At 52.0% G+C, this 10,795-nt stretch overlaps 1 protein-coding gene across 1 annotated transcript; it reads left to right on the plus strand.

The window, feature by feature from the left end:
* The first annotated feature begins 4,317 nt into the window (after positions 1 to 4,317).
* Positions 4,318 to 7,133, plus strand: MEX3B (mex-3 RNA binding family member B). Its single transcript, XM_015420969.1, has 4 exons — positions 4,318 to 4,564; positions 5,553 to 6,086; positions 6,156 to 6,576; positions 6,695 to 7,133. The coding sequence occupies exons 1-4, from the start codon at positions 4,318 to 4,320 to the stop codon at positions 7,011 to 7,013; spliced, it is 1,521 nt and encodes a 506-aa protein (XP_015276455.1). The 3' UTR covers positions 7,014 to 7,133.
* The last annotated feature ends 3,662 nt before the right edge of the window (positions 7,134 to 10,795 follow it).

Here is a 10,795-nt window from a genome sequence, read left to right on the forward strand (position 1 = left end):
GAACCATATTCAAGTACTTGAAGGGCTGTCATATAGAGGATGGTGCAGAGGTGTTTTCTGTTGCCCCAGAACCAACGGGTTGAAATTAAATCAGAAGAGATTTCGGCTAAACATTAAGAACTTCCTGACAAGAGTGGTTCCTCAGTGGAACAGGCTTCCTTGGGAGGTGGTGGGCCCTCCTTTGGAGGTTTTCAAACAGAGGCTAGATGGCCATCTGTCAGCAATGCCGATTCTGTGTACTTAGCTAGATCATGAGAGGGAGGTCAGGAAGTGTTGCCTCAGTGCTTAGTTCTTGTGGCCCTTTCTTACACACCCAGGGAAATGCTGATCGCCACTTCGGGGTCAGGAAGCAATTGTTCTCCAGGCCAGTTTGACCAGGGATCCTAGAGGGTTTTTTTTTTGTCATCTTCTGGGTATGAAACAGGGGTCACTGGAAGTGTGGGGGAGAAGTATTTGTGAATTTCCTGCATTGTGCAGGGGGTTGGACTAGATGACCATGGAAGTAACAACTCTGATTTTATGATTCAATGGGGAGCTGAAATGGATTACATCACTTTCTTCTTCTCCATGTGATCCTCAAAATAACCTTGTGAGGTCGGCCCACAGTCACTCAGCAACCTTCCATGATAGAGTGGCCCTAGAACCTGGCTCTCCCGCATCCTAGTCCAACTCTAACCACTATTCTACACCAGCTTAAAGTGCTGTTTATTTAAATATTGACTAGTGAAGTTTAAAAGGAACTGGGTACATTCAGTTGAGAGAATGTGAGCTTAGGAGGAGCAGCCTGGGACGGAAGAAGAGTTGGTCACAGCTTGGCTGGCCTGTGATTGGATCAACCTGATGAAGCTGAAAACAATCCTAAGACTGGAGAGTCAGTTAAAGTTAGTTGGGCAAAGCAAAAGAGTTGAAAGGAGGACAGTGAAGGAAATAGGATGGGAAGACTTGGTTAATGCAGCAGCCAAGGAAAGGGTATGGGGCTGATCCAAAGGTAATGAAAAAGCTGCTGTTTGTACTGTATATACAAGGACAAGTGTTAGGGTTGCATTTCCCCCTTTTTTCTTATCTTGGTATATGCTACATCAAAATTTATTCCATGATTCAAATCTCCATAAATCCAGCTCTCCAATCCCTATGGGAGAGTTTGATTATATTAATTACCACACTGTATCTCTCAAAGTGTATGTGAAGCCATCTGTGCAGAAGAAGACCTCATATGGTGGAAGTACCCTGTGGGAACAATCCTAAACAGGTCTACTTGGAAGTAAATCCTAATTTATTCAGCAGCATTTACTCCCAGGAAAGTATGCTTAAGGTTGCAGCCTCTGTCTGGGTGTTTGAAGGTTGGGGGGGCTGCAAATATAGGGGGCATCCACTAGCCCTTGCATGTGGAACTGTCTGCCCAAGTGTGTGTGTGTGTGTGGGAGCAGATTTAGTCCCTTGACACTTATGACAGGGCAGTAATAGCATATTTCAGAGCCATTTTTGTTTTCTTTCTTTCTTTTTAAAATGTATTGCTTCATTCATGTGTTAGCAGCTTTGGGGACCTCTACTTCAGAACAGTGTATGATTTTTAAAAAGCAGCTAAGGCCAAACAGTGAGCTGAGGCCCACTGATGTCCTGCGTGGGAACTATTTGTGTGCAGACAAATAATTAAGCAATTACAGGCTCTTATGAGACCCCCAAAGCACCCACCCCCAAAGAAAGCTGCACAATTCAGGGCTCCGTCTATGCCTCCTTCTAGTCATTCTTCTCTAGACACGTCAGAGCTGTCATGATTGTATGATCAGTGGGATGTCTGACCCTGGAAGGGATCTACCTGCTGCTTCTCTGTACCAGTCACTACTTTGTCCTTGCCTTTTCCCAGTCAGTCCCTGCTGGAGGTGGGTGGGTAAGTCTACCACTTTTCTGCATCAGATACAATTAGCTCAACCCAATGCAGAGATGCAGCAAAATTACCTTCAGAGAGCAGTATGGTGCATCTTTGCATGAGTCATTAGGTTTGCCTCATCCCAGTCAGGCAGTAATTTCATTGCATCCCTGCCTTTCAACAGCTTGAACAATCCAGTCGACTCCGAGGCCGAGGCAGAAAAGAAACATCAGTCTTAAGCAGAAGCGGCCTGTTGCACACCAGCATGATTTCCTGCTCCAGGAGAAACGCTTCATATTGCTGCTGGCACACTGGGTGACTTATTATGCGTCCAGAAACCTGTTCAAGATCCCGATGCCTTGTGTGCCATAAATTCGAAAAGCATTCTACTCAATCTCTCTTCCTGTTTCCAGGCTTGCACGCTTTGTTTCAGAGCTGCAAAACGCTTCCTAAAACCCGCCTCCCCTTTCCCCGTTCAGATGAGCGCCTCCTCTTCCCAGCCCACCATGCACGTGGCTCCCGAAGGCGTAGTCTCCCTGGGAAGACGGGGGAGGCCTGCTGGGGCGTCTGCTGCTGCTGCTGCCGCCGCTCCTCCTCCTCTCGGAACAGCCCCGCACCAGCGGCAACTCGTAGTGCCTGAATGGGGAAAACGCGCTTCTCGTCAGCCTTTATGTGGAAGAGGTGGGTGCCACGCGCATGCCCGAGAAGCCCCAGCGGAAGGCGGGGCGCAGGCGCAGAAACCGGCTGTTCCAATCAGGCAACGGGAGCCCTGCAAGTCCCCCTCCCCCCCGCCTGGCGTGAAATCGCTGGGCTCCAGGCGCCGCAGATCTGGGGGGTCTTTCTTAGCTCACGACAAAGAAACGGCGGCCAGAGAGGACGATCAGTGGGCTTCTCGGGTTGCAATAGATCCTTTACTGATTACTGAGTCAGGTTGCCACAAAGAAATAAGGATGCGATGTGTGTTTCAACGGGCGACATTGTATGGTGCTGGCTCGGAGAGTGCCCATCGGGCGTGCTTTTCCAGCATACTGCAGCAGCTCATGGGTTGGGGGGGGGGATGAATGAATGTTGATTTCTTAAAAAAAAATGCGTTGCCGCTTAACTTGCAAAACAAAAGAGCTCACGAGCTGCCCGGAGAGGCCACACCCCTTTGACCTGGAAACCTTTGGCACCCCCACTGTCAGGCGTGAGCGCGGAGGACGGGCAGCGCTTCTTATCCACGAAAGGCTTTCTCTGCACATGCTCAGGAATTAGGGTTCGCCTAAGTCTCCCCGCGTTCTCCAGGGGAAGGGCCTCGAGACAAGGGTTCTGCGCCGGCAGTTTAGTCCCTTCTCGTCCGAGTGGCACCCCGGAGACCAGAAGGGGACTGCTGACATCTAATGCCTGACCCGCAGGGGCGGCGCGCACCTTTGAGGCCCGTCCAGCTTCAGATAGGCGCTCAACGCGCCCCTTGTCCTTGTGGCTTCTGGGACGGGCCGCGGGGGCCTGGCCCCGCTCCCCCCCCCGGCAGTATCCCGGCCTCCGCTCGGTTGGGCGTGGAGGCGAGCGGCTGGGTGGGTCCAGAGGCTTCGGAGAGGTCTTGCGCTTTAACGAAACGGGCGCTGGGTCTGAAGACGGGCGCTGCCTGCTGCTCGGCGGGGACCGCGACGGGCATCGGGGTCGCGCTCTCGGAGTCGCTTTCGGGGCCTGATTTTATTGTTCTGCATTCGACAACAAAGGGAAGCGGAGCCTTGCCGGGGAGGGGAGGAGGGGCCGGGCTCAGCGCCGGCCCCTCGCTCGGCCGGGCGGCCAATGGGCGGGCGCAGCGGCGTCGGGGGCTCCTCGGCGGTCGGCGCGGGGCCGCTCGGGCTGCGGCGCTCTGATTTCTTCCCCTCCTCCCCTCCCCTCCCCAGCGCTGTCTGGCTGCAGCAGAGGCTCAGACAGAAAAGAGGCGGAGGAGGGGGGGGGGTGCGGAGCGAGCGGAGGCTGGGAGGGGCTCCTTAAAGCAGCGCTGCCATCGCCTGGCATTGTGGCCAGCAAAAAGAACGCGAGGGGGGGACGAGGCAGCGCAGCGCCTCGCTCTCGCCGTCCGCACACCCCCGCCAGCCCTCCCCCCCAAAACCGGCCCGGAGGAAAAAAAAACTTGGGGGGGAGTCGTGGAGGTGGGGGTCTTGGAAAGCATCTTATAAACCGGATTGCATTGCAAAGCAAGGATTTATTTATTTTTTTAAACAGCACAAAGAAACTACAAAAATTTTTTTTGAGGGGCTTTGTTTTGTTACCAGCATCCAGGGATTGCTTCCCAGGATCCCCACCGGCGCTTGCCTCCGTTTCCTCCCCGGCCGCTGCTCCCTGGCCATCTGCCTCGGCTCCTTCCTTTGTGTCTGCTTACCCCCCCCCCCCCCGACTACTGATCCGAGCGCAGGAGGGAGAGGAGGAGGAGGGCGCGATCCTGCACCCCCAGCGGGACTATGCCTAGCTCGCTTTTTGCCGACATGGAGAGGAATGGGAGCGGCGGGGGCGGCGGCGGCGGCGGCGAGACCCTGGATGACCAAAGAGCCCTGCAGATCGCCTTGGATCAGCTCTCCCTCCTGGGCTTGGACAACGACGAGACGGGCTCCCTTTACGACAACGAGCCGCGCAAGAAGAGCGTGAACATGACCGAATGCGTCCCTGTGCCCAGCTCCGAGCATGTCGCCGAGATCGTGGGAAGGCAAGGTGGGCGAACGCGCCCCTGGGTGTGTGTGTGTATTCTCGGGGGGGGGGCGAGGGTCCCCCCCCCACGGTGCCTGCCGGGCTTGCGTTTTTGTAGGGGTGGCTCGGGATGCCCAACCCGCCTCGCCCCCTCAGCCCAGCTGGCCAACCTGGCTGCCTCTCTGCTCCTGAGACAGACAAAGGAAGTGAGGCAGGAGGGGGGGGGCTCGCCTTTGCATCCGTGCTCGGCCAGATGTGGCTGCGCCTCGCCTATGCGCACCAACCTTTGCGCCGCTTTGACGGTGCGAAAGAAAGCGCGAGAGAGCCGCTCGCAAGAAAAACACACCCCGTGAGTGCGAGTTTGTTGTTATCGCTCCCCCCCCCTAGTTAGCAACGAAGGGGTGTTTCCTTTGGAGGCATCGCCATGAGGCGGCGGACACAATGGGGCTGGGTTCCTAGCATCCGCAGTCAGCATCTGGGTAGCTTTTCCATAGACCTTGGGGGCTACCGCCGCCTTTAACAAAAAAGGACCACCCCCCGGGTTGTTTCTTAACCCTTCCCCCCCGGAATGCGTGGAGCACAAGCGTGCAATTATTTTTTTCCCCTTTCTAAGAAAGGGGGTGTTGCTGTCTATCTGTGTCACCCCCTTGCAAAGGATGCATATTGATTAATGGTGGCACACAACTTGGCTTGGCCCCCGGAGTGGGCTTCTTTTCTTTTTTTGGTCTCTCCCCATCAGATAATTGGGGGGGGGGGGTTTGCGTCTTGGCCAGAGGGAATATTGGATGGGAGCGCTGAGGTGGGCGTGTGGGGCAAAAAGGCGGGGGCAGCTCGTGCGCGTTTGTTTTCCCCTGTCAGGGGAGTGGGGCGAAGCAACGGTTCGAGTGCTGGAGGGGGGGGGGGAGTGAGACCATTTTTTTCGTCGCCGTCCGAAATCCGGAGGTGTAACCGGTTCTCCCTGTCCCGTTCCCTCTTCCCTTCCAATCTCCCCCCGCCCCACATCTGCCTCCAGGTTGTAAAATCAAAGCTCTGCGGGCCAAAACCAACACCTACATCAAGACCCCGGTCCGCGGGGAGGAGCCGCTCTTTGTCGTCACGGGCAGGAAGGAAGATGTGGCCATGGCCCGGAGGGAGATCATCTCGGCGGCGGAGCACTTCTCCATGATCCGCGCCTCCCGGAACAAGAACACGGTCTTGAACGGCACGGTGCCCAGCCCGCCCAACCTGCCCGGGCAGACCACCATCCAGGTGCGAGTCCCTTACCGGGTGGTGGGGCTGGTGGTGGGGCCTAAGGGGGCCACCATAAAGCGCATCCAGCAGCAGACGCACACCTACATCGTCACGCCCAGCCGGGACAAGGAGCCCGTCTTCGAGGTGACCGGCATGCCCGAAAACGTGGACCGCGCCCGCGAGGAGATCGAGGCGCACATCGCCATGCGCACCGGCGGCATCATCGAGCTGACCGACGACAACGACTTCCACGCCAACGGCACCGACGTGGGCTTCGAGCTGAACGGCGGCGGCAGCGGCGCCGGCAGCCTCTGGAGCAAGCCCACGCCGCCGCCGCCCCCCCCTCCGCCGCCGCCCCCTCCGCCGCCGCCGGCCTCCTCCTCCTCCTCGGCCAGCCTCACGCCGACGCCCGGCCGCAAGCCCTTCTGCAGCTACCGCAACGACAGCTCCAGCTCGCTGGGCAGCGCCTCCACCGACTCCTACTTCGGCGGGGGCCGCCTGGGCGACTACAGCCCGCCCAGCCCGGCCCTCGCCTTCACCCACCACAACGGCAACAACAACGGCTACGGCGTCTACGGCGGCGGCGGCGGCGGCGAGGTCATCTCGTCGCCCGAGTGCTGCGCCACCGAGCTGCCGCCCTTCGACTCCCCGCCGGGCTTCGACCTGGCCCCGGCGCCCCCGCCCGGCGCGCCCCTCCTGTGGTCACAGTTCGAACGCGGCCCCTCCTCGCCCGGCGCCGTGTCCTTTCCCGGCGGCTCGCCGGCGCCCAACGCCAACCTGGCCCTGCTGGTGAGCGGCGGGCCAAGGCGCGGCGGCTGTGGCGGCGCTCCTCCTCCTCCTCCGACGCGCCTGTCCCAGCGACCCGGGAGGCCGCCTCATCGCCGCCGCCGTGGCCGCCGCCGCCGCCGCCTCCTCGGTCTCCTCTTCGTCCTCCTCCTCCTCCTACCCGCTCTACGCCAACGGGCTGGGCTGCCACCTGCCCGGCCTGCCGTCCGACTCCTCGGCCTCGTCCTCCTCTTCGTCCAGCTCTTCCTCCAGCTCGTCGTGCTCTTCCTCCGGCATGAGGAGGAAAGGCAGCCGCGACTGCTCCGTCTGCTTCGAGAGCGAAGTGATCGCGGCCCTGGTGCCCTGCGGCCACAACCTCTTCTGCATGGAGTGTGCCAACCGCATCTGCGAGAAGACGGAGCCCCAGTGCCCCGTCTGCCACAGCGCCGTCACTCAGGCCATCCGGATCTTCTCCTAAGGAAAGACTCGCGGCCGCACAGAGACCCGCCTCCGACACGCCGCCTCTCCTGCATCTTAAGGTCTTCTTACTTGCATATATCGATCGACAGATAGATATTAAAGCTGCAGTATCCGCACATCCCCCCCCCCCAAAAAAAGTAACAAAAGGGGAGGGGGGAGTAAACCTGACTTTATAGGATGGTTACCATTTCATATATATATATATATGTATGTATGTATATGTATATATATATATGTATATAAAATATATATATTATTTTTGCATTGAGTGTACTGTAGGCTAGAGTGGGTTAAGGGGGATATTTGTAACATCAAATGCATGCTATAAATATTAAGGAACGTCGTTCTAGTAATATACTAGTTTTTACACTTTTAAGGCCAAGCTTCCAAAACAATCTCTCTCTCTCTCCCCCCCCCCAAACTAAGGTAGGCTAGATTGCTTATTGAGAAATCTATAGATGGATAACTTTTCTTGAACGTTCTTGAAAGGGCAAGGTTGTTTTTTTTCCTGTGAAAAATTAATAATAATAAACTATGATACTGCAGCTTTATCAAAGAAAAAAGAAGAAAAAAGGAAACTGTAACATATCTCATATATATATATATCTCATATATATATATATATATATATAGTTAGCGTTTAAAGATTTTAAAGATAAATTGCATTAATACAGATTGAAGTATTTTATTCTTTTTTGACTTGAAAAATTATATTTCATATTGCAAAGATGTTTACAAGTATTTTAATTTAAGTTCAGTGAACTTTTTTGTAGCTGGGTTAAATCTTTTTTATTTTTTAGTATGGCCTTATGGGCAAAGAACACTGTATTATTTTAATATCACACAAATTGTGAATGGAATTGCAAAACCATAAAATGTGTAATACTTTGAACAGTATTCTGTTGGGATGGAGATTTTTATAGGTTCAAGAAAAAAAATCTTTTAAATCTGCTTCACCCAGCATATTTTCTATTCAGTGATATAAAGCATATTTTATTCTATATTATTACAAAAAATTGAAATGTTTTAAGCATACGGTCAAAAGGAATTGTTGATGCTTTCTAACATTTGTATAAATAGAATTCGGTGGAAATTACAAAAAAAATTCTGTTGCACCACTATAGTTTAGTATTTCTATTTTAATACATTTGTTTACCACGTTTATGTATATGTAGGTGATGTTACTTGATCTTAAATGTACTTTACTGAGCAAAGTTTAAAAACAAAGTATATTTTATTTTATGATAAAGGGCCTTTAACCTCATGGTCAAATACTAATATTATATTTGCTGAGACAAGATTTGAAATTGTATCAAGAGTTTTATTTTTCTGACATTTAAAGTTCTACATAATAAAGGTAAAACTTAAGTAATGGTGCTACTTCATGTTTTTTTAAGTATTTCTATATAAATAAAATATTACAGAAAGTATCTGGCGTTGTGATTAGATTTCATTGTTCATTTGATTTTTCTGCATTCAGCAAGCCTTTTCTTGATAAGTTTAATGCGATGTTGCTGTTCCTGAAAGAGCAGTTTCACACATTCCCTAGTGACAGACACAGGTTTGTCACTGAGTGGACGCTCGGCAGGGAATAACAACCAATCCTGGCTCTCTGGCAGGGCTCTTTACCTGGCTGCCTCACATTCTTGGTAACCCTGTGGGAGTGCACTGAAAACTTCTTGTGTACACCTAACAACTTGTAATGTGTGTTTCCCAAATACTCTTCCAGGGCAGTTCTCCCACAGGTCTGCTGCACATGTGACCTTCCAGGCCAGACAGCTACAGAAAACTGCAGAAAGATAATCCCATCAGGAGCTCCTTGAAGCATCGGGTTTTGTGGCTTGCCCGGACTTCCAGAACTGGTGGGGTGTTGATTATCCAAGCAGACCTGTGTTCTGTTTGTGCAAGTGTGGCCTGCTGCCATTCATTGTTAAGAATAAATATTGGACCCCCAAGAAATAGTTAATATGTTCTAGGAGAAGTCCAGTGAAATTTTCAAATGCAAAATCTTTTGCTCTTGAAATCCCAAGTAACTGTTGTCTATATAAATATGTAACTGTATCTTAATTCAATTTCATGTGTACTTTTTCACCCTGATGCAACTAGGACATTGCTGGTTTACTGGTGCATATCCCCAATTGGACTGGGAACCGTGTGCTTAGATGAATGCTCCTTGTGTGATTCTGGTCTGCTTCCAGTTTACACTGCTGTCTACATGGAAACCTGTAAACTCACCCCTCATAAAAGAGGTCAGTGTCTTTGTTTGGAGTAGTGGGGGAGGGGCTGCCTCCAGTTCCTTCTCCCTCAAGCACCTGATCATAGATGGTAGCCTCAAAGCACAGACCTTTGGATCAATATGGAGGTGTGTGCAGTCAAGATAGGTATGTACTGTTTGAACAGGGCCTTTTTCTACCATCCAACTTTTAGGGTGCAATCTTGTGCTGAGTTACTCCAGTCCAAAGCCACTGGAATGAACGGGCTTAGACTGGAGTAACTTGCAGGCAGAGTTATTCTACTCTATTCTCATTGATTTCCAGTGGACTTAAAACTGGAGTCACTCTGCATAGGATTGCATTGTCAGAATTCTTCTGTATCTTAAAACAATCCAATCCTGAACAGAGTTACGTAATTCTGAGCTCATTGACTTCAGTGCACTCCTGTTCTCAAGACTGCACAGAGTAGATGAGATTGTTACATCTTCCTTGGATTCTCCTATTTTCAGACAGCACCAGGCTAGCCACAGCTGACAAGGGCACAAGAGCCCCTCCTGTAAAGGATGGCAAAGAGTACAGTTAGCTTTGCTCTTTGAGTTGTGCTTCCAGAAAAGCCACGTTACATTTTCCACTCAAAGTTCAGCATGCCTGCTGTTTGTCCCCATAAGCTATGATCTGGACTGTGGCTATGTGGTAGATCACCTGCTTGGCTTGCCGAAGGTCCCAAGTTCAATCCCGGGCACCTCCAGTTAAAATGGCCAGATATCAGGTGTCGGGATACACGTTTACCTGAGACCCTGGGGAGCTGCTGTGAGAATCCTGACCTTAAGAGGCCTGACTTAGCATAAGGCAGCATCATATGTTCCTTGTTATTAAGGAAGGATCAAAACTTAGTGGTAAAGCATCTGCTTTGCATGCAGAAAGTCCAAGTTTCAATTCCCAGCCTCTCCAGTAAAAAAGATGTGAAAGACCTTAGCCTTGGAGAGCTGCTGCCAGTCAAAGTAGACAATACTGAGCTAGATAGACAGACGGTCTGCCTCAGTATCAAGCAGGTTCATGTGTTCGTGTGGGTGGGACCAGAGGTGGTCATGGATGCTGTGGGAATGCATTTGGTCTGTGAAGTGCTCTTTCTTTTGGCTTCCTTGGCTCATACTGTTGTGCTGCAAAATGGCTAAAGCAATGGCGTGTTGGTGTGGAAACTTGGAGGAATCAGCCAAGGCTTTAATTTTCTCCCCACTGAAACAGCTTCATGCTTAAAGCAGGTGATTGGTTCTCTCAGTGGTATGATTTTGTTGAGATAGATGTGATATCCCTCCTTATATATAAAAGAGTTTTCATGTGAGACGTTCCACACGCCTCCCCAGCCTTTGGAGCCCTGGCCTGTCATTCAGGAAGGGGGCCAATCCCCTGGCCACATTGCCTTTTCCCATCACCTCAGTCCTGCCCACAGACCTGCCGGGCAGCCTCTCCTGCGTTCTGCGGGGAGCCGCCGGGAGGAATGGATGCTTCAGCGGCTGCATGCATCCAAGCCCTTCGCCAATCCTGCCACCCTCTTGCCATTCATCAC

Source organism: Gekko japonicus, unplaced genomic scaffold, assembly GCF_001447785.1.
Source record: "Gekko japonicus isolate JY-2015 unplaced genomic scaffold, Gekko_japonicus_V1.1 scaffold3320, whole genome shotgun sequence".
Classification (NCBI taxonomy): Eukaryota; Metazoa; Chordata; class Lepidosauria; order Squamata; family Gekkonidae; genus Gekko; species Gekko japonicus.

What these genes read in the sequence shown, in the direction of transcription:
- MEX3B (XM_015420969.1), top strand. Translation starts at nt 4,318, where the DNA reads ATGCCTAGCTCGCTTTTTGCCGACATGGAGAGGAATGGGAGCGGCGGG. An exon ending in CGAGATCGTGGGAAGGCAAG is followed by an intron (nt 4,565 to 5,552) that starts GTGGGCGAACGC and finishes ATCTGCCTCCAG; the next exon opens with GTTGTAAAATCAAAGCTCTG. An exon ending in CGGCGCCGGCAGCCTCTGGA is followed by an intron (nt 6,087 to 6,155) that starts GCAAGCCCACGC and finishes CCTCCTCCTCCT; the next exon opens with CCTCGGCCAGCCTCACGCCG.